The 24,713-nt window shown below is 36.7% G+C and overlaps 1 protein-coding gene across 5 annotated transcripts in view; it reads left to right on the forward strand.

The window, feature by feature from the left end:
* The window catches only part of ANKIB1 (ankyrin repeat and IBR domain containing 1), an 84,562-nt gene that overhangs the window by 31,362 nt on the left and 28,487 nt on the right, over positions 1–24,713 (forward strand). For all 5 annotated transcript variants that reach the window (XM_027684826.1, XM_027684823.1, XM_027684825.1 and 2 more), the window contains exons 2-4: positions 607–875; positions 14,142–14,442; positions 18,236–18,418. In XM_027684826.1, the coding sequence (XP_027540627.1) occupies positions 688–875; positions 14,142–14,442; positions 18,236–18,418 (672 nt within the window). In that variant the 5' untranslated portion in view covers positions 607–687. The remainder of the gene's footprint in view (positions 1–606; positions 876–14,141; positions 14,443–18,235; positions 18,419–24,713) is intronic.

The raw sequence follows: 24,713 nt of genomic DNA on the forward strand, positions 1-24,713 counted from the left end.
GGTAGATGTTAAAGAATCTGCTAAGGAGAACTGTTAAGATGGGGCCATGGTAATTCCTGTGTTCACATGCATTTGTCTTGCTGGCACAGAAGGGTGCTGTTTACACCCACCTACACAAGCACAGGTGCTTCAAGCACATTTTTACATTATTTTCTTTAATTAAATGTTAAACTGATGTCTCCTTTATTACATGCTTTTGAAGAATTTTACCTCCTTGTTTAAGAATTTTGCTTTAGATCTACTCTGTTTCTGAAGTAATTTCTAATTTTTTATTAATTTCTCATTCATGGAAATTCATTGTTCATGGCAGTCTTCTAATACAGATGGATATTGGCCATTTATTTCTTTTTCATGTGTTCAAAGAGTATAGGTAGTGAAGATATTTACACAGAGAGGGAGATGGCACAATTTGTCAGGGAAATAATCTCTGAAGAATTGGGAATTTGTGTGTATTGGCGTAGAAGGATTTCAGCAATTCATGAGGAGAGCTTACAGGCCCTATGTTCTTCTTTTTCACCTGCCAATTTACAGTGCTGTAGCTCTGGATGAATTCATCTAGGAAAGAGTGTTTAACAGAATAACTGAAATATTGTTTGTCTCTTTTAGGCTGTGAAGCATGTTACAGAACCGTACAACAAGTGGATGAAGGGGAAAGGAAGAAGTGCCCTTGTTAGCTAGGATAGCAACATGGGAAATACAACCACCAAATTCCGGAAAGCTCTTATAAATGGAGATGAAAACTTGGCCTGCCAAATCTATGAGAGCAACCCTCAACTAAAAGAAACTCTTGACCCAAATACTTCTTATGGAGAAACGTACCAGCACAATACTCCACTCCATTATGCTGCGAGGCATGGAATGAACCGTATACTGGGGTAAGTAGGGTTTGAAGTTTTGTTTGGGTGTGAATAACTGACCTAACAAATGCAAGAGTGTCAGGTAGGTTATAAACACCTGACGTGTGTGTGTGCATAGATGTACACATATGTGTGCATATGTATGTGTGTCTTGCACACACAGAGTTTGTAACATGTTCGAGTAGTAATAGAAAACATGCAAATCAATCTATAATCACAGATTGGTATAACAGTCTTCAGTTTTATTTTTAGTATCTGTTCCTTTCTTGTAACGTTAGGCAGTTTTAGCTTGCTTCCTGAAAATTCATATATCACAGTTCTTTGAAAATAATGACTGTTCCACCATTCTTGTTGTGTTTTCCTGTCTTAAAATAATCTGTTTGCAAAACCAGATGGATACCATACTGATTGTGACTACTTCTAGCTATCACAATATATATTTATTCTTGTGTTATTCAGGCAGCTTTTACTTTTCGTGTTGGACAATAACAGTGAACATTAATATCTTTATAATGAGTAAGTTCATTATTGCCATAGTCAACATGGACAGCAATCCCTAATGTTAGCTACTGCCATTCTTCTGTATTTTTGTTAGTGCTCTAAGATCAGTTAAAGATTAGCATCTTACCCATGTCCAGACATTGCAGACACAAGCTATTCTCATCTACTGTTTTGTAAAGCTAGTACCAAGCAAACACTGCTAAACCTCTTCTTCAGTAGGCACTAAGTTAGAAAGAATTTCATAAATATTGTCTTCCTTTTATTGGGAAACAGAACAGAAATAAATACTGAACTGTGTTATTGATAATATTCTTTTCATCTCTGTGTTTATATCTACTGATGGGCCTGTGGTATTCATAATGTTAGTTTCATACCTCATATGCTGTAACTTTACTTGCTATCTGGCCTCCCACCATACATTTTTCCTCAGTGTTTTAGATTCACCTAACAGGTTTTCATACTTTAGAACTCTTACTTACCTTGATTTCTGCTAATTTTAATCTGTTTGCATTTTCAGAGAAATTTACAATTATGAGATGTCTGTAATAGTATAACATTTTATATTTATCTCTTCATTAAACATTTTAAATATTGGAGAATCTGTAGCTACACTAACTACAAGCTCTAGCTGTTATTTGTATGCATACCATATAATTCAATTTTTCTTTAAAGGCTGAAATTTGTATTATTGTAGGTGGATACGAACTGATGTATTTACAGTTCACTGTGTGAGATTATGTTAAAATAGAGTAGTGTGATACAGTTATTAATACACCTTTTGCGTAATAAAATACATTGAGAGAGATATTCTGTGGTGTTTAGAAATAACCTATCTGGCAATGCTGAGGCAAAGGGACAAACTCCCTGTTCCCACATGTGTGGCGGGTGGTGACTGTCCAAAGACGCGGTGAAAGCACAGATACCAAGTTTGCAGTGAAATGGAGCTGGGGACATCCTGGTGTAGTGACCTCAGAAGGGACGAAACAAGAAACTGGAGAAGCGGTAAAAGGGTCATGAAGCAAAACTCCTGACCTGGACAAACTTGGTGTAATCCAGCATGAAGAATACTGGCAGAAACTTAAGCCAACAGAACTTTCTCAATGATTTCAAGCTGCACAGTTGTTATGCAGCGTCTGAGTCATCTGGTTGCTATGCCTTTCATCCAGCATTTACATCCCAGAAACTGGATCAAGATGTAAAAATATGAATATTTGCAGTTAATTTCTTTTCACAAGACTTAGCAAGAATGTGTTAAAAAATGCTAGGATTATTTCTCGATCATTTGTCTTGAGTATCATAGAAAACTTAAGTACACTAGGAATGTTGAAATAAAAACCGGGAAACAGTTAGACATTCCATTAATGTATAACTTTTGTTTGGTCTGCAGCCCTAAATAATGCTTACCTGACATATCAGTTTGTTTTAACAGAGCATTTAATGTTTAAAAACCAAAAATCGCTGGCCTCAGCTAATGAGCGCAAACAAAAATTTTCAAAGCACTTATCTCTGGTTGTCTTGGTAAGCTCATCAGAGAGAGGAGCCCCCTGCTCCAAGGCTGTCACAGGATAACCCTCCACCCCATCTCCTGGCTGTGACACCTGTCAGGAGGAGTTGACAAAAGGGCATTGTACTGGGTTTATGTGGCAAGGTTTTGATAGCAGGGAGCTGCAAGGGTGACTTCTGTGAGAAGAGATCAGGAGCTGCCCCATGCCGGACACAGATGGCTCCAGCCAGCTCCAAACCAGCCCCACCACTGACCAGAGCTGAGACTGTCAGTGATGGTGGTGGCATCTCTGTGATTACATATTTAAGAAAGGATGAAAAATACTCCGCAGCAGCTGTGAGAGAGGAGTGAAAAAAAAATGTGAGAGAGACAGCCCTACAGACACCAGACCAGAGAAGGAGGGGGAGGAGGTGCTGGATGCACTGGAGCAGAGACTGCAGCCTGTGATGCAGACCAGGTGAGGCAGGATGTCCCCCTGCAGCCCATGGAGGTCCATGGTGGAGCAGAGATCCACCTGCAGTCCCCGGAAGAGCCTGTACCAGAGCAGGTGGATGTGCCCTGAAGGAGCCTGCAGCCCATGGAGAGCCCATGCTGAAGCAGGCTCCAGGCAGGAGCTGCACAGCCTGTGGAGGGGAGCCCACACAGAAGCAGGATTTCTGGCAGGAGCCTGTGGGGGACCCACACTGAAGCAGTGTGTTTCTGAAAGGACTGTATCCTGTGGAAAGAACCCACACGGGAGCAGTTCATGAAAAACTGCAGCCTGTGGGAAGGACCCCCATTGGAGCAGTTCTGAAAGAGCTGTATCCTGTGGGTGGGACCCCCACTCTGGAGCAGCAGCAGGAACAGCAGAGATGAAACATCACGAACCATCATTCCCCATCCACCATTGCTTGGTGGGGAAGGAGGTAAAAGAGCCAGGAGTGCAGTTGAGCCCAGTGGAAAAGGGCTTTCAGTTTTGTTTTTATTTCTCACTATCCAACTCTTCTATTAATTGGCAATAAATTAAATTAATTTCCCCAAGTTGAGTCTGTTTTGCCCGTGACAATAGTTGGTGAACCATATCCTTGCTCTTATCCCAGCCCACAAGCTTTTTTGTTGTATTTTCTCCCCATGTCCTGTTGAGGAGGGGGAGTGAAAGAGTGGCTGGGTGGGCACCTGGCAGCCAATGGAGGTTAATCTACTACAGGGATCAAGGTAGTCTGGGGAGGGACACGCTTGGGATAACAGAGCAAGGGCTAGGAGGGGCTGATGATAATAATAAAAGATATGTAGCAGTCAAAGATGGATTTTGAGAGCTTTGTACAGCATAAAAATTGGTCTTATTCCACTGCAAACATCTATCATGCTTCCTTATGAATTAAGGTCTTGGCAGAAGATTCATATTCAAGAGGATAGTTCAAATTTCATTCCCTAAATCTATGTAAAGATATTACAGAGAAAGCACAAACAGGAAACATGTTTTCTCTAGAAAATGCAGTCTTTAGATGATCAAGTACTTCCAGTGCCCTCAGGCTTTTTTTTGCCTAAGGTACATTTTAGACCATCTGACTGCTCAGTTAGAAAGAATTACTATCACTGTGGAAAGTTATTCACTAGGGTTTGACTGTTGGTGAACCACTCCTGAGATACAACAAGAGAACAGACTTTTCCAGCGGGTGGCTGAGATGGAGTGACTGGAAATCACGAGGACCTACTTGACGTTGAAAGGAAAAAAACCTACTTAGATAAACTGTCATTTCACAATATATGTGGTGTGACTTTCGGTGTTGCAGCTTTGCTGGGAAGCTTTTTGGATCAGTGACAGATTTTCCTCACTGTGTATTTCATACTGCTACATCTGAGCACTTTGAGAGTATTCAAGCCAAAAGTGAATGATTGTAGCAGTTGCTGCTGGTCTTGGACTGAAGAGGAGGGGGGAGGAGGTGATAGAAACACAGGGCTGTGGGGAGACAGGACAGTTTTGTGAAACTGATTTTTTTCTAAAACAAGAAAAGCAAGTGTTTCCAGTTACAGAGATCCTGGAAATTGAGGCAAATGCTGAAACTAAGAAAAAAACCCACCCCACCCCTTCTTTTAATGTTCTTGGTGTCTGCCATTACCATTTAGTTATAGGAGTAAAGGAACTCTGGCAATGAAGGCATAGCTAAGCTAGCCAGAGAGAAACACTGGTAAATGGACCCAGGGTTTGTTTATAGGGAGTATTTCTTGTTTCATTGCTGTAATTTGGGAAGTATTTTTCACTTCAGTAGAGTGACAGAACATCAAAATAGTGGTGGTTTCTTCTAGGCTGAAATTTTATATATTTATATATTTTATAAAAACTTAAATAAATATGCATCTCTTAGAATTTCAGCTACAGTCGTTTTCTGGCTGTTTAAGAGGTTTCAGTAATGACTGATCTAAGCAATTGTAATGCAATGAATAAAAGTGTATTGAGATTACCAATATGTTATATAGGGTGAATTTGCCAGAAAACTTGTTGACATCAGAGGGAATGTTGCATTTGTCACAGCACATTTGGGACTGTCTCTTCCCATGCCAGATTTTGTTGGCTTTTATTCCTTTTGCAGTCGAGTTGAAAACTAGTTTTGGATGAATTGGAGGGGCATGTGTGTAGACTATTTTTCAGAACAAGATTTCTTTGAAGTTCAGAGGATATTAGAAGATTTTTGTGCTGCAAAAATATATGTTAAGGAGAAGTACTGGAGAAAACCCTGTTAACTTCTTTACAGATCATCTGGCTTTAGAGAGGTGCCGTGGTTGCTTATTTTCTGATAAGGCTGAAGCTGCTCTAAATTTCAGATATTGTTTTTTCTGGAGATGGAAATCAAAAAGAGGCTACTTCACTGTTTTGTCTGACAGAAGTTCTGTGAATATTTAAACTTTGAGATCCAAATTGACCTAAATCATTCGTGCTAAATCTTCAGAAAGGTGCAGTAAATCATATTCTTTCTTTATCAAATTTCTGAACATCTATTCAATGCTTTGCCAGTAAGTCTGGTGTTCCCTTTTAAATTACTTTCCATAACTGTACTTCTGATATAAATGTGAGCAAAAGAAAAATAGTAAGGTTATTAGAAGCTCCTTGTCTAATAAGGGCAAATGGGAAAAATATGGAGCTATTAACCAAAACAACAGGATTCTGGGGTAAGGAAATTTTTATGAAATGTATGGATGTTTTCAGTAGGTTGTTCAGAAAATCTGTAGGAGTCTTTGAGTGGTTTTTTTTGGTAACTTTTGAATGACTAAATTTTCTTGGTGTTCTCCAGGCAATTTTAAAGCTCATTTGGGAAAAAAGATTATGAAGGCATAATAGTTGACTAAACTTCTTTCCTAAAAGTAGTTTTTAAAAGTTTTGACTTCTGAATTTACTATAAAAGATAGCTACCTAACTATATTCCCTTTCTCCCACATGACAAAATAATTCTGTCCTGTTTTAATAACTTAAAATTTATGATGCATTATAGTATTTTATCTGAATAGTTTATTAGAATGTCATTGTCTAGATTATTCGCTTTGAACAACAAAAAGCAAGCTTCTTTTTAATTATCAACAATTACACAGATAAATATTTAAAATATATTTTTATTTAAGATCATATTTATTCATCATTTTATTCATAAAAGTATGTATGTGTGCATTGGAAATATTCATGCTAGGTCCCCTTTATAGTCAGTGTGGGCCTAGGTAATAATCTAGTCAGAACGATTAGTGAAGGCAACAGCAGAATTCACGTATTGTGAGGTTGACCATAAAATATTTTAAATTACTTGAGTGCCAGAAGTGTCTGTTTCTTCCTATTGATTTTAAAGGGAATTTAAGAGAACTGGATCAGCCACAGTTGTCTGCACTATAGGTTGCCAGAGCTGCAAAGATGAATCTCATCCTACATTATACAAAATGTGTAAAATCAAATAGTAAGCACCTGCAAAGCTGTAAATTGAACTCCTTGGCAGTTTTACAATATGAGACATGAATGCTACTTGTGGGAGATACTACTTGTGATATAGTGAGAGACAATAAAATTAAGAAGCCTTTAAAACTGAGCAAGTTCTTACTGTGACTGAATCCCCACTGGAGAAAACTGCCAAAGACAGAAAACAGAGGGGACACTTGGAGGAGCAGCTACAGACGGGGAGTAGCAGCAGTAGCATTTGCTAGATTTCTCAAAGGCTGCCACCCATTTGAGCACTGTCTTCTAAAGTACAGTAAGGCAGGTTGAAAAACTCAGACCCTTACTTGACTGACTTCCTTGGATTTTTTTCCCAAAAGCTCAAAATCTCACTTAAAAGCTGTTCTCACTGACTAGGTGCGTGCAGCTTCCCAAGGTATCTTCCCTGGTGCTCCTCATGACTTCCTCACAAAATACAAAACAGTGGATAGACTTTATCCTAATAGTAGTCTGACCAACAAGCAAAGCTCAGCCAGTCAGCTGCTATGTTTTCAGCTCTTAAAACTGGCCTTTTTTCTATCTGATTTCTGGTTATTTTAACCTTAGTAGGTTGAAGATATGTGATACCTATGGAATTTGTTGCTCACAACACACACAGCCTTGCTCTCCAGTTACAGCTGCTGCTGTTGAGTATGTTGAGTTATTGCCTCTTCTTGCTACAAGGTGTTTCTGCACTGTTAGGAAATTGTTCTTATTATTTTTCTTTCCTTGTGGAAATCAGACACTGCAGAATAAAATTGCTTTGTTAGTGGTGGTGAGATGCGATAGATTAGTGCAGTACACTATTAAAGATTGCTTATTCTGTGTTGTCTGTTCTCCTTAGTAGAGCCTTTGTGAACATTTTACCATGGGCAAAGTAAATTTTATTTGGGTTATACTGGAGTACAGCTTTGGTCCTTCGCAGCTGAGATGACCAAATCTTTATTTAAACTGATTTTGTTGCCAGGTAGAGTTTGTGACTATCGAGTCAATTGGTAAATGCTGAATCATTGTGTCAAATGGCTTAACTTCACCCTAGGGTTAGAGTCACACATGGCTTCCTTACCAGAGAGATCTGTTGGCTCAGTAGTTACTGGAATAATGACTGAGAGACTTGCAGTTTCTGATAAACAGAAGTAAATTCATCAGAAATAACTCATTAACTTTTATACCTAAATGCAAAATCCAAGCAGAATATTCAGTGACATTGTATATTGACCCAGTTTTCCTTTTGGTCAAAATTCAGACTGTGGATGATTTGATTATTTAAATTTGCAAATTTTTTTCAATTTAACATAATAAAGTTATGTCGTTGAGACATTTAAGGAAAATAAATATTAGTGTCATTAAAGATCAAGCAACATACAAATTGAAACAATTTTTCTGATGGGAGAGATAGAGGAAGATGAGACAATTTCTGTAACATTCATAGCTTTTAAGAAATAGAAGTGATGCAAAGCTTGTTAGTATTTGCTGTGTAATTTCATAATTATTGCTGTATAAATAATATCAACACTAGATGTCATACACTGCCAAGTGATTTACAAGCTGATACCTAGATAGTGGTCCCACTCAGAAATAGAAATCTGTGTGTTTAAAAGGTGAAGATGAATGCACTCATTAGTAGTTTTGTGTTTATTATTTCATCTGACATTGTTTTGAGACCAGTTTAAAAATAAGTCTCACAGTTATGTGAGAAGAGAATTCAGCATGGATGGTCTTTTCAGGAAAAAATGGTATTTGGAGAGAAGGCTGGAAGGCTGACACCTGTGTTCGAGAATTGGTTCTAGCTGTAAAGAAATGTAAGAAAGGACTAGAGACAGAGATGTAAATCACATGGATTTTACTTTATAGAGGACTGTCACAAAAGCTGCTGGTAAGCAGCCAGCTCCAGTGGAAGCCACTTCTAATTTGGCACTCAGCTCTATTTCTTTTGAAATCTTGCTCAGAATACTGAAATAAAATCCAGAAGTGGCATGGGATCCTGGAAACGGTATTCTGACTGTCCGGGGAAAGGCCAAACTCAAGTAGCTCATAAATAAATCAATAGATTTCTGGTTGCAAGTAACTTACAGATGTTATTGATACATTTTTGCATCAGGAATTGTTTAATTCTGTGTTTAATGCTGCTGTTCCTCCTAACACACATAGGAACTATATATAAAGCATAATTTTTTTTTTTTAACCCACAGTAAAACAAATGTAAGGATTAGCCAAGTTTTGTGTTCCTTACTTTTGGTGTACACTATCTCTGGATCTGTGCTCCACAATTCAATTGTATCTCCTTGCCACTCCTGCACATTGTGCCTCTTGCTTTTTTGTGTTGTACAATGCCAAAGATTGCTATCTCTGTACAGAAGGTCATACTTAATCATATTTGCTGACACAAAACCACTAAACCAGAGAAACTTTTCAACCTGTTTGCATCTCTTTAGTGAAGAGAATACAAAGTTCTTTATTGATGCATATTTGTATAAGACCTTTCTTGGGTGTATTTTAGCTGATGGGCTACTACGTTAACATGAAACAGTCCAGAAATGGAACTCAGATGCAGATGCTGACCTACTTTTAATCACTTTAATAGTCTTTTGGAAATGAGCTATTTGGAGAAACCATAGGTAAAATTATAGCAATACAGTGAAAGATGGTAAGGCTTTTTAGAGCCACCATAGGAGAGAGTGAAGACAGTGCTTGCATTCTAGGTAATAATTTTGAATGGAACGTTACATCAAGTCCATAAGTGAAATAGCCCCAGAAGAGCACATGTTGAGAGAGTCAAAAGATTTCCATTTAAACCTGAGATTTCTCTGAGTAAAAGATGTGATTCATATGTGCCATAGTTTGGACTTGCTTCTCAGATTGGTGGTTTTCTCTGAAAATCTGCAGAAACTGAGTACTAGGAAATTATTTTACCTATTTGGGCAGGTGTACCATACTTGGTAGGAGTCATATGAATGGGAACTAATGGAGGCATTTCTATTTAAGAAAAATACAGAATTGGAGGCTGGAGTGGATTACTCGACATAAGGGCCCTTGGAATGTCTGTGAAGATTTCAAATTTCAGAAGGAAGAATTAACTCTTCACAGACTTCCATCAGCAGTGGTGACAGTATCATTGACAGCCTCCTGGATGCTTCCTTTGCTCTTAGTCCAAATTATCACTGGTATAACCTCGCACCTTACTGCAGCAGGATATTCCCAGTGTTTGTGGGAATTCTGGTAGTGTTAATAACAGTTCTTGGGCAAGGGGCCAACTGAATTAAGGCTTACAAAAAGTCAAGATAATAGTATGTGTTTTTTCTTTCATAAATGGTTAATGATGTCAATAGATTATTTGTTTTACAGTAGGAATAGTCATTCTCTCCTGTCCAGGTTTTTACTGCATGCAGGAGATTCCTAGGCTGTAAGAAATGCTTAAGAATCTCAGTGAAACAGAGAAGAAACTCTAAGTACTAATAAATAATTTTCTAGCACTATATAACAAATAAAAATATTAATAATTATGTTTACTCGATGTGACTTTCAACATCAGGTAAATAATATACTCTTCAGAAAATGATTTAAACCAGTAATGACTAAAAAGATGATTCTTCAAGTGCTTGCTAGTACTGTGGTTGTTTTGTTATACTACATTTGGGAGAAAAGTACTTTGAGTTAGTGAAATAATCATGATTATTCAAAGTTTAATGCATTAATATTGGCCTACTGTGTTGGAAGCTGAATATTCAATAAATGTATGAATTAATTCATTGCATATGAGTTTTAAATTATTGAGTAACAGGACTTGGCTCTTCTGTTTGTTGTTATAACTCCTGGTTTACCTATACTTCTCTTAATGCTCTTAAAAAACTTTTCTTAATACTCATACTTCTCTTAAGGCTATGAGCTTTAGGTTTATACCTTCACTGGAGTTTGCAGTGTAACTTTCTTTAGCAAGCTGTACTTAAAGGGCTCCAGCCCAAGGAGCAGAGGGGATGTTGTGAAAGGGAACCCTGTGCAGATTATTTTGCATTATTGCTGCAGCTCACCTTTTTCTAGTACCTTACTTGTCTTGCTTAAAGCAACAGTGTAATTTTCTGTGTAGTTTGTATAGTATACATAAGTGCTTTGCATTCAAAAATCGTTACATTTCACTGTTTTTGATCATTCAGACATGCTTAGTCTCCAGCTGTCAGAACTACCTTATAATCTCATTTTACACTAGTTTTTATTTTGGTTTTATTTTTCCACACATAGGTACATTTTCGTATGGTTTTATATGCATATATATATATAGCATTGAATCACAGAATGGTTTGGGTTGGAAGGAACCTTAAAGATCATCTAGTTCCAATGATGTATGTCTATATATAGCTGTGATGTATATGGCATTTGTTTAGAGAGACAAAGAGACTGTAAACGTGGTGTTTTTCATGCCCCCAACCATTAAAAATTTTATTAAAACCTGAAGAACTAGTTGTGTTGATGTTAGTTTCCCAACTGAGGGCATGTCCCAGTTGTTTCTTATTCAAGTTCACAGCCTTGTGATCTTGAGTCTCTTGCTGCTTTTCTGCAAATACAGATAGTGGTAGGTGTGAATGTTACAGCCCTTTCCTTTTTGTCACTTCTTCAACACTTTTTTCATGCTTTTGTCACCTCAAGTTTGGATTCTGCAAAGAGCTACAGCTTGAAGCAAAATCTGGAAGCTGCAACTAGAGTAAAGTCTGGCTGCCTTGCAGTTAAGTGATATTTCCCATAGGCAATGCATATTTTCACTCTATCAGTACATTTCCAGGGAAAATTTAGCTTCTTATACCTCTGAAGTTGTGAGCCAAATTGCAGGAGTCTACAGAACTGATCTGTGGAAGTCTTATGCACCAAATACCACTGTTAAAAATGGATTCCTGTTGAATAATGAATTTGTGGATGTAAAATTTACCCTTTTTTGGATACTAGTCATCTTCTCTGAACTTTAAGTCATGGGTTCACCTGGGCTTTTCAGCATTGGCTTGACTTCACCTTGCACTGAAGAGATGATCATATCCAAGTGCCTCTATAGAATACATCTCCTTGTCCTCCACTGAGTTATCTTTTTCTCCCTCCCTCCCTCCATTCTTTTCTCCCTCCCTCCCACCCATTTCCCTCCTTCTGTCTCTGTCTTTCCCACCTTCCTTCCCCTCCTTTCTTTCTGTCTCTAGTTTCATACTGTGAAAAGCTAATTCAAACCAGCAAATTGATTTTAGATAGTGTTTGATACTGGTTATCTTACCATTTCATGTAATTGACTCTGAAGCATTTTGCCTGTGTTGCTAAATCCCTTTCCTCTGAAAACAAACAAAAAACCCCCAAGCAAACAAAATATGCTGTAACTTTTTTGACAAGGTCTTTAATCTCAAGTTTGGCATATTCATATTTCCTAACAAATGCATCTATCATGTCAGCTATCATGGAATGAAAGAGAGATTTCTCTAAGGAACATTTTTGCTGCCAAAATAGGGCAACGTAGAGGAGACTGTTTTGTTTTTATATTTTCCTCTGAATACTTTGTTGCTACTTATTTAAAAGAAAACAGTGTTTTGACAATAAGCTTCCTTATGAATTCAAACTGCTCAGAGATTTTCAGGAGGAAGAAAGGACAGAATTCTGACTGAGAAACAGCTACCATCAAGACATCCTTCCATCGCAGGACCAGACCATCTGTGCCTAATTTTTCCTACTGAAATACTTGTCCAGACTGTTTTCAATAATTTCCAAAAGGGAAATTCCACATCCACCCTGTACAGCCTCTTCCTTTATTAATAAAATAGTTCTAGGATTATTCTTTGTCCTGAACAAAACATTGACAAACTCTGAGAGAAAGGTGTACCATGTGGTACCCGGTGGGATGCGTTCAGGGACAACGGAAAGAGGAGGTGGCATTTAGACTTGTAACCATAGCATAAGGCAATAACTGAGGTAAATAACATTTTCTTTTGTCAGTTTGGTTACCAAGTTCTTCTGCTCACCACTGTTCACCAAGAGCAATATTGTCTGATTTTGTATTTAGGCAGCACCTGCTTTCAGGTGGCTGAGCTGCCTGAAAGTGTTTGGAACTGTTTCTAATCAGTCTTAGGGATGAGGTCAGGGAGGGTAGAAGCTGGTTCCCTGTGCCGATTTAATGAGGATTCCAGAATAACTGTTTTCTTTCATATTTGTAAACTGTTTGGAGTCAGGGAACAGCCTGGAAAGGAGACATACAGTGACTTCTGCAGGTTTTATGGGGGGGGGGGGTTATGGGAACAGTGCAAGCATTTCTGCAGTGACTTCTTGAACGTATGTGCCATGCTTCTGATTTACCCTGATATTACCTCTCTGGGAACTAACTGTCCTTTCTCCCCTCGCATGGAATTCTTTCACCTTCGCTGTCTCTCTGACCCCAGTGCTTCAAAGAGGTGGTCTTTCCTCTCTGCCATTTCCTAATATTCACTCTCCCTTAAGAAAAAAATATTATTTTAGTGTACATGAAAAGGCTAAAGCAAGTTTGGGTTCACAGGGCTTGTATGATTTGTTTCAGTTCTTTCGTTTCAGATCTGGATTGTAACTTCTAAAAATCCTTGCTGGCAAGAAGCAGCAGGGAGCTGCTTTTTCTCAGGAGCTGTTAGGATTCAGAACTGTGATTCTAAGAATCAGTCTGTTTCCCTTTCATTCCTAAGCAGATCCTTTTTGCTGGTATAGTTTATTGTCCACTTTGCCTCTAAAGCATTCAAGAGGAGACTTAAATTCTTGCCAGCCTATGTCATCTGCATAGGGGAGGATTTGCATTATGTTGCACTTCCACGTATTGTAGAGTGAGAAAGTAGTCTTTCCTCAATGCATGCAGAGCTGGCAGGAAAAGTATTTAAATTATTTTAAGAAGTAGTAAGTGCTGCATTGACATCTGACTAAAGGTACAGGAAAGGAGAATGAATTTTTAAGAAATTGTTTCTTCATCTATTTGCAAACTACCAAATGTACTACTATTCAGGACACAGAGCAGAAGAAATAAATTATCTTCTTCATCAATCTTGTGACTTATTAACATTTATCACAATGCAACACAGAATTGTAGAATAAACTTTGCCAATTAAAATTTATCTCACACACTGACAAATTACATATGATACTTAGTGATATTTCAATAATTCATCTTGATCTTTGCTCTCGACTCCTAAGAGAAATGGAGGAGTGCTGTCCAGTAGTAATTATCTGTTAAAGAACATTTATCACTAACATGGCTAATCAGAATCTTTGCAAGAAAAAGAGAGCTGTCATAATAGACTCTTCCCACTTCAAGAAAATGAATGGCATTGTGTGCTAATTATTTTTCTTTTATTCTTTCCCCCCCTTGCAGGACTTTCCTTTTTGTTAGAGATGGTAACCCAAATAAACGGAATGTGCACAATGAGACATCTATGCACTTACTGTGTATGGGACCTCAGATCATGATCTCAGAAGGAGCTCTTCATCCTCGCCTGGCACGACCCTCAGAAGATGACTGCAGAAGAGCAGATTGTCTGCAAATGATCCTGAAGTGGAAGGGAGCAAAGCTGGATGAAGGACAATATGAACGAGCAGCCATTGATGCTGTTGATAACAAAAAAAATACACCTTTGCACTATGCTGCTGCCTCAGGGATGAAAACCTGTGTCGAGGTAAAAGTTCACATATAAGTTTATATATCTGGTTATTAGTAAACAACATGCAGTGTTTCACAAAGCTGCTTTGGGGGGAATCTCATGTAGTATATTGAATTAACTTTTTAGTTCTATTTTTCATTAATTGGAAAAATTGCAGAGATTAACAGCCCAAAACATACACTGTAGAAAACAATTAAAGAAATGTGATATATGTATATGAAATGTATACATTTCATATGAAATGTATATGAACTTCATAACATAAAGTCCTCAAGATTAAGAAGACTCCTGTAGGCTTATAAAAGTTGAAATTAATTACAAGACTGTAACAGTGGAGAAAAAGCTTTAAAGTAGACATAGGCATACCTGTATGTGTAAAAAGATGTGAAAACTGCCTTAGAGAAAATCAGAGCTCTTTTTATTTTGCTCTGTACTGAGACTGGGAAATGCTCTCTATGTTTCAAGAACAGGTTTCATGTCTTTAATTTACAGTGCCCAACTTTTTTAGAGGATGCCATATGTCTGTGCTAACATACTTAAAGATAATTACCTTTTCACAAATTAAAAATTAATGTTTATGAAAGTAGTGGATAGTAGTGAGTAATTGGGAATGACTTTTGAAGGTCTAACATCAGATTTATTTTTAAACTATATCAAGTAATGAGAACTAGTATTTAATTGTGCTGGAAATTTATTTAAAGAACAGAAGAACAGACATCTAACATTTTCAAAAACAGCTAACATCTTCATAAGTCCGTCTATTTTAACATCAAGATTTGATTTTTGAATGGCAACAATTGACTCAGAGTTCAGCATTTATATGTAAAATTTACATTCTTTTTCTTCTGTGTATAACTTCATCTTTATTGAGACTACACTCATTAACTTGGTATCATCAGCAAAATTTACATCACCTCTTTATCCACATGTTTTTCTGGATAACTACTTCATACCTTAAACACTCAGGTCCCAGAACCTCTTGGACTTACTGGTCTCTGCAGTAAAAAATTATGCTCTCCCTATATTTTCCTGACTTTCTCTGGAGGTGTTTTTAGTATTGGGGCTACTTTTCCTACCTTCTAATCTTGTACTGTGACAGATTTAGGCAATATGTTGCATATTATAATAAACAGTTAAGAAGTTTCATATTTGAGTTTTATTAGGACTCATGAATATAAGTACCATCTGATGCTGGCTATCTGTATTACTGTTTGGTTTATTGATTTTTCTGGAACCTCTTGTGCTGAGACTTCAGTTTGAAAGACTTACTTTTGTGTCCTTCATAAAGTGTATGTTGTATATCCAGAGAGAACCTGGACTCCAACATTTCATACCACTTTTCTACTTTATGTTATTTGAGATTGCTTTTGCACTTTGTCCAGCAAGCAACTTTACAAACACGTTGACAGATTTACTGTGTGATGTTTTTAAATTATTTATTCTGAGTTGTTATGCACTTGGTATACTACTCAACAAACAGTCAGATCTTTCTTTATTGTGATTTTACATTTACCTTTCCCAGGCTATGTTCTTCACATATTCTTCGTCTGGAGACATCTTCAGCTTCTTATTATCTGTACGATTCTGTCCTGTTACACTATCTTCAAAGATTCTTCTGATGTTTCTAGAATTTTTTCCACTTTTATTTAGTACCACTTTTTTTAAAGTAGGCAGTGGATTATTTGTCTTTTTACTGCTTCTGCAAGAGTGATGATTCTAAGTATATTTTGGTAATTGTTAATGAGTGGTTCTTTGGTGGTAACATTTTGAATTAGGTCTTGTGAACTACTATGGACAAAGTCAGGAGTTGCTTCTCCTCTCGTGTTCACTTATTGTTTTTGCTATGATTCAGTCACCTATGTAGTCTGAAATTTTAATTTAAGCATTGTTTATTAGCTTATATATTTTCTCAATATACTTGGGAGATGCAGTAACTGAAGTTCCCTTTATTTTTGTGGTTTCTGTCCTTGCAGCATTTCTATTCTTGGTCAGCATGTCACCTTCATTGTTACAGTTTTGGTCAGGTGGTCACCAAAGCTTTTTACTTGTTAAAGTCCAAAATTGTTTGTTGATAGAGTTTATTTATTTATTTATTTATGAGTTTGTTTGATTGTTTTTATTTAAAAAAGGTAAATAGCACCACCTTTCCAATACTGTGAACTTTCTATGGTTCTCACATAATAAGTTTGCTGATTGGATTGCTATTTGCCAGAGTTTGGACACAGTTATGTTATCTAACTAGTTATGGTTTCTACATTAGGAACATGGTATACACCCCTAAGTTCAAACTTCATTTTGTGCACCATGTGGTAGAGGATCTTGGATCCTAAGATAAATATCTGAGACATCTTAAGTCCTGCAGTCTGTAGTCTGTAGACCTTCTAACTCCTTTAACAGTAACAGGTTTATGAACAGGAACATTACATTACATGCCTTCTCCAAGCCTGAAACAGATTGGTGAAGGAATTTAAGAATTATCTCTTTGTTCCTGGAAGTATTTGAGGGTTAGAATTCTTAACAAAACAAAATTAGATAAAAAACTGAATTGCCTAATCCTCAAGTTGTCCTTCATCTCTCCAGTACAGAACCCCAGGACCGTCTTTCACCTGGTTTTTGTGGTGGTTACTCTCACTTCAGAGCAGCATTCCTCTTTCATCATCTCCCTCCTTTCCTGTAACTTTGCAGGAAAACCTCAGTCCTGTATCTTCCCCTAACCCCACCACACCCAAATAAGAAAAGGAAAACCCAAATATAGATCCTTGCAGATGAACCAACTACTAGTTGATTTGTTTGGAGTTGATGGTCAAATGTGCAGTCTTGATACTGCTCCATTCACATGTGTTCGACTTCTCCTCTGAGCAGAACAGCTGTGTGGAACCCATTGCTAATGATAGTTTAGCAAAGTTAATGTGCTTACCCCTAACTACTGAATAGAAAAAAGTAACTTTCATGCTGAATACATTTGATTTTATGCAGATACATTCCACTCTATCACAGTATAAGTAATAATAATAAACAAATAATAGATAATAACAAATAGCCAAAATGGTCCACTTTGGCCTTTAAAATCTGTGCATATGTTGTCAGATCAGTTTATAGCAAGAGACAAGGCTGGCAAGTTAATGAGAGCAGAACAATTAGTGTTTATTAGCTAGAGACTGCATTTTGGAGGGGTTACTGTCGAGAGACAAGTTTGGTGAAATGGCACAATACTAGACCATATTAGAATTATTGCCATCAGCACTATTTCGTTTCACTTTTGTCACCTCAAAACCAAGGTACTACCAGCAGTATTTTGTTCTCCCTGTGAATTGGTACCCTATCATCCTTCCTACCCAAGGAATCTCCCATTTTCTGTCACTACCAATGTACCACCGCTGGGACAAATGGTGGAGTTATACCCATGTAGAAAGAATATTTAAAAGTGTTTCTAGCTCCATCTTGCCAGGTGCTTGGCGGCCTCAGGCCCCTCATTTTGTATGGAGCACTGACCATATCAGTAAAACAGTATTTTAGTCTTTAAAACCTCACAGAGACATTGTACAGCATTGCCTTGTAATATACTTTTGAGATTTTGTGGTTCTGTGGAATTATGGTGGATATAGGTCTAATCATGCATGAAATCAAGCAGTAATTTATTTAATAACTATTGAGAATCTTTCTTTTCCAAAGACCATTATTATTATATTTGTCTCTCTGTTTTTCTTCTTCATATTTTTTGTTCTCTTCTTAACTGGCTTGCCTTTTCTTTAGGCTATTATTAGGGTTGCTAATTAATAACTGTTTACTTTGCCATTTTACTTTTCAGCTTCTAGTAAAACATGGTGGAGATTTGTTTGCAGAAAATGAAAATAAAGATACCCCATGTGACTGTGCAGAGAAACAGCACCACAAAGAGCTGGCTCTTAACCTGGAATCTCGAATGGTATTTTCACGTGATCCTGAAGCTGAAAGCATTGAAGCTGAGTATGCCGCTTTAGACAAAAAAGAGGTCAGAGGATACTCTAAATCTGAAGTATTTTACACATTTATATTTGTAGCATTTACATTGTGACAAAAGTCTGCAAAGTATTTCAGTAGGCACTGTCTGTACTTTGTGTTTGTAAACAATTTGATTTTAGCACAGCTCTTTATAACTTTCAAGTTAAGCTCAGAGAACATAACAAATACATTGTCAAAATTAATCAGAAATTTTATTCATATACTTAATTATGTGGACTGTCTTCAGAGGGTTGCAGACTGTAAGGCTGAAGAAGATACAGTGAGGCCAGTAAGCTGGTAAACAGTTTCCCTTAACCACACATTTTTTATATTTTTTATTTCTTAAGATAACTTTTTGTCTCAAAAATGAGGGCAGGAGAAATTCTGAAAAGGAGAAAATCTGTGAGATAGAGAAGGGAAACTGTTCTGGTGGATCTTCCCAGGCTGAGACTAGTTGAATGTTACCAAAAATCAGCTGAGTAGTGCAGGACTTCAAAACAGTGCCTTTACTTTCTTGTTTTATAACATGATGCCTGAAGCTACTGCATACCAGAACTGGTATGAAAAACAGGTAATAACAGGTGGTGTTGTTTCCAAGTCAGTTATCGAGAGACAATTCACTGACACAAATTTACTTGAATGCTGTTATGCCTTACACATGACTATGATTCAATAAGGATAATTTGACCAGAAAGATTCTGAGTAAAAGTTCCCTCCCCACCCATGATCAGATTTTAATTATCTAAAATTCTAAATAAGTATACATAGATAATATCATTCAGTAAATATTACAAAGTAATTCTGTTTAAATTAAAGGACAGTAGATTTCTCTATGGCTGTTTCCCTCAAAAAGAGCATGACCTGGCCTTTTACTAGCTTAGTGCACCTAGGACCTAATGATACTTAAAAGAAAATTCATTTAGATTTAGATATGAATAGGCTTAGATCACATCAACTGTTCCCATGAAAAATGCCACTAATTGTCACTTTTACTTGAAAGTAAGAAAGTTTTTGTACTGTTCAATTAATTTCTTTACTAATTTTCTTGGATAAATTCAAATATAAACAAGCTTAATTAGATTGTTTATTATGAGATGAGACATTTTGAGATGAGGTTTAATATACTTGAATTTACATTGAAATAGCAAATGTAATTAACTCATTTTAATTTCTCTGAATATTTCCATATTGTTGTAAGAAGATAGTTGGAAATTATATTTTCTCTCTTGGCAGAAACACTAAAAGACTGCAGCGGTTTCCTGCCACAATTGCAGTTTACCACTCCTTTGGTTATACAAATAGAACTGTTTGGATGGTTACGTTGTCAGCTGGATCATAGCAATGTTTAGGCTTAAAAGAAAAAAAAGTTTTAAAGAATGGTAATATGTAATTGTTTTATTTAGGCTGACTAATTTTTATCTTTATACCATGGCTTTTCTGGCATATACACCGGCACAGCTAAGAGAACAGGGAACTTACAAATATGGGTGGGGCAAATCAAGAACCACTTGAATAGGCATTTCAGCAAGAGAAAATACTGTCTCGTGACTGTTTAAAGTGGATGCTGAGCAAAACCAGCTTAAAGACTTGATAGTTACAAGGGAATGTACAGTTGTCCATCTCACATACCAGGGCAGCTTTCCCAAATCCCAAAAAATGTCAGCCTGGAATTCAGTACACTACTTGATTATCTTGGGGATTTACGTAGAGCAATTCTGCCTTTGTGTGCTCCCTTCTGGTTTTTCTCCTCTTTCCTTGTGACTTTTCAGTGGGATAATTTCCCTAATTTCTTGTTTAGCTGTAACAGCACAAGTGCTGGCATAAGAGAGATACCAAGAGCATGCAGCCATGAGAAGGTAATTTTTCAGTCTTAGCCCTCAGAGTGGGCTTTTCAGTTGAAAAAAAACCAGCCTTAGAAAGACTTGCACTGAACTGCAATCCAAATGACCACATGTGCTCATCCTGCAGGTCTCTGCACAAATGTCTGGAATGGACAGTGGAAGCTGCAATTACCACTGGCTATGGTGATCCCTCCATCTGTTATCTTAATGGGGCATGAGAAGTGATCCAAAAGCCTTTCCCAAAACACAGATGCTTTACCAAAATTGCCTCTCAGAGATGGTCCTGTATTTTTTGCCTCTCAATTTCATTTCTATATATTATTAAACACTGAGGTACCGAGTGTACAAAATGCTTGTTAAACGTAGTATTTAGCCTGTAATCATTTGATGTCCTTCAACATCCTTCCAAGACACAGAATATTCATTCATGAATAATTAAAATACTTTCAATATGAAGAAGTGCATTTTCAAAGTAACTTCATCTCTTAAATGAAGGTTACAGGAAAAGATACATTTGAAAACCATGAATAGGATTTATTTCCAGGCAAAACGGGCAAATGGACTTAACTCCAGTGTTTATGATATGCACGGTAGTATCTGGAATGATAGTACCCAATACCTCCCCTTCCAGACCTGCTGTGTTTACAGGAGAACAATCCTTTTTTTCTTGATTCTTTGCTCTTAATTTGTTGGACAATCTCAAAAAAAAAATCTTTGTTACATAAAATCTTAAGTTTATATTTATCTTTTAAATCTAATTGAAGATAGACTAAATAATATGACAGTAAGTGATTGTTTTTAAACTGCCTTTATAAGTTTTGGTTGTTTTATTTGCACAGTCTTTTAAATTTCTGTTTACTGTAGCATGGGAGCATATTTGTCTTGGTTATGTATCCCTGGGAGATAACCACATTCTTCCTTTCAATCACATCATGCAATGTTATGATTTTACATAAGAAACACCTGGGAATGAACAGTACCTCAGAGCAGATCATGCAGAACAGTTTTGGCTCTTAGTCAGAGTCGGTGAAATTTATTGTGCAATAGCAGAGTGTGTAACTTCTTCATTCGTTTTACCTATGTGCCACTGAGTACTGTAGAAATACACTGATAGTGAATGTGTCACAGATAATTTATTGAGTGTATAGTAATTGGAATGGTTTTCTTCAGTTCCTGAATTGATGTCATATAAATATACAAGTAATGCAAATACCATAAGTACAAAGAGCAAGGAGTTATCTAAAATTATTAAAAATTATTTTATCTCTACAGATAGAGAATGGTTTATTAAGTGAAGGAAAGGGACTACAGTTAGTTAAGATATATGGACACTTACATACATATAGTGCATATAATTATACTTGAATGAGTTAAATGGAGTATAAATAATTTTTTTAATATATGACTTCATTAACTGTAGAACTCCATCCACCCATAAAGTAGGATATTTACATGAAGTGTTTTAACACCATTTAATTATATAGTCATCACTGTAGCAAATAGTTACTTTGCCGCTGTCTATTTTAATGGTACTTCAAAAGAGAAGAAAATAATAATAGTTTGAAATGAACTGTTAAAATAGTCATCTTACATACTAAAAGTGTTTTCAGGAGAAGAAAAATATGTAATTTATGATACCTAAATGTTAGTGGTAAAAACTTGAGAAGAAAATAGTTTGAAAGAACAGCTCTTGAGAATACAAAAGTGTTGGAATTTGTAGTGAGAAGCTCAACGATGCATTAAAGTAGTCATTCAAATAGTATATTCAAAATCATTATATAGTTAAATGATGCTAATATTGAACAGTGTCTTTTTTCACAGCAAATATCAATAAAGAACTCCTCCAAAAATGAGCATTAAAGGAGGTCTCTGAGCATCACAGGCTGTAATCAAAATCCTTTATAGTATATGGCTTTGCAGAGACAAGTCATCAATGTTTGAAGTAGTTAAAAACAAAGCTCTGTGATGTTACATAAAGGATGTGCATCCTTGTAACTAAAGACCGTATCTTCATAAGTCTCTACAAAACTGTCTTGTACACATTAACATTCTTAAGGGTTCCCATTGTATAAAGTCTTTGATCTGGAATTTCCAGATTAAGCTACTTAATAGTCTCAGCCTAAAATTTCTTTTCTTTCAGCTTCTTCTGTGGGCTCATATATTATTTTATGAAACAAATGTCTGAAGTTTCAAACACATTCTTAGGATATATTTCCTTCATTACTTAAAAAGATAAAATTAGGATTCTTAAAAACTGAAGATCCAAAAATCCCCACTGGGTTGTGTGGAATGTTCCAGCTGAGATAATGTAATAGTCTGTTACTCAAGGGAGATACTTGCTAGTGTTTGACCTGGAACCAATCAGTTAAATATAATTTTGAGCATATCTGCATTTCAGAATAAAATACTGTGTCCTAAAATATGTGCATATGTTGCAAGTTTAACAGAAAAGACATTTCTTCTTATGATATATATGGTCTTCAAGAATTGAGTACTGTTGTGCTGACAAAGCTGCTTGTTTTACAATTGCATTTCAGAATGCAGTTCAAATGCACTCATGATGATTTACTCTTTGCTTCCATTTTTTTGCTGTACATACGCACAATTATAATCATTCTGGCACCTGTGTTTTTATAAATTAAATTTTTTGTAAGAAATTAAGAAGGTCAGTCAAATTCCAGCATACTATGAATCAAGTGGCCTAGATTTATTTCAGTGCAAGCCATTAATGTTCAGATTGTCCTTTACTGAGTCATGCATGATCAGTAACGGAAGGACACACAGAAACTCCCTGAACTTGGGCAAACAAGATATAGGTCAGGACACTCACAGTTCATTTCTCTTCTGCTTTGCTTGCTTTTTAAAAAAGGACAAAGACCCAGTGCAGAGCTGTGGCTCTTGCCGATCACAAAGTTTCTAATATTGAGAAGCAACTGTTTATTTTGCTGATTAGCTTACAGGAGACATCCTTGTGGGAGTCGGTTATGGTTTTAGGTGCACTTTATGGAGTTTATTGTGATATCTAGATTATAGGGAGGAAGTTATATTTTTAGAGTAGATGTCTCAAAAGAAGAAAATTGTTTAGAAGCCCAGGGTATCCATTCTCCCCATCACTTCTGCCTTCTGTTTGTTATCCTCAAAGGGCACAGTAGACTTTTACTTAGATTGTAAACATCCAAGGACATGACCAGTCTTTTGCTTTCTGGCTGTGTATGTACGCAAGTGTGTGTGTGCTTATAATGTAGCACTGGAGACTCCTGGACTATGCTCTACATAAAATCAAAATATAGATAGTAAATAATGATACATGGTCTTAAGTGTGGTTATCACTGCTGCTCTGTGTCCTTTCACCTCCAAATTGCTGAAGACATTTGCCATTTGGGCAGGTCCTAATTAGTGCTGAGCACGTATCATTTTATGTCAAATGCTTTAAATATTTTGTTAACTAACCTTTTTAGAAGTAAATAAAATCAGTGCATGTAAGAATAGTATTTTTTAAATGCCCTTTCTGTATCCATTCTCTGTACATGCCCTCCCGCTTTTTTTTCTCTTTCTACCTTTTGCCCATTTTCTCTGTGCAACACTAACAAATATATTATTTGCTGTCATGTTCTTCCTTTCTTAGTTTTAAAAAGGAGTCTGCAAAAATATGTATGCATCTCTACTGTCTTGGTTGGAGCTAATTCAGAATCCTAAAATTATTCCTTTTTGTCTTTCTGATTTGCCTTTTTTTTTGTTATAATATGGAGATGGAGCTCCAGACTAGGAAGGAATCTGCTCTGACTGTGTAGGGCTATCAAAATTGGCCATTGCTTCTCAAAGAGTTTTGACATCATGTACAATGAATCCCCAGCCTTGGAGATATTCAAATACCATCTGGACAGGGTCCTGGGCAGCTGGCTCTAAATGACCCTACCTGAGCAGGAAGGTTTGACCAAATGGCATCATCTGCAAGTCCTTTCCAACCTCAGCCCTTCTGTGTTTCTGTGACTATTGCCTCAAAAGACCTGTAATGGCTTCTGTTCACAACTTCTCACTTTCTAATATCTCAATGTGTTCTCCCCCAGATCAATTCAAAGTTAACAGGTCTCAATTAATGTATAAAGTTAGTGTCAGAGAATCTATATGCAATGTATGCTAACCTGTCCTTTCTCTTGCTCTCCTCTAAATCCTTAGTTCAAAGCTAGTCAGGCATTCTCATACCTGTTCCACAATATCTGAGGCTTAATCACTGAATCAAAATTCAGCTGGATTCTGTGAAAATCTAGGGTTTTTTGAGAGAGAGAGTTAGTGTTAGGCTAGCTTAAGATTTGAACGTGCCCTCCAGATATAATGGAGAACTCTAGAGACACTGCTTTTAGATTTTGGAATGTACAACGCTGGTATTATAAATATTGCAAAATGACAGTGTTCCAATATAGCTTTGCATGGTCATTGGTGTGCACCCTGAATAAATTTTGTCAC

The sequence above is a fragment of the Neopelma chrysocephalum genome, unplaced genomic scaffold (assembly GCF_003984885.1).
Source record: "Neopelma chrysocephalum unplaced genomic scaffold, ASM398488v2 Primary Assembly neopelma1_67, whole genome shotgun sequence".
NCBI classification, from domain to species: Eukaryota; Metazoa; Chordata; class Aves; order Passeriformes; family Pipridae; genus Neopelma; species Neopelma chrysocephalum.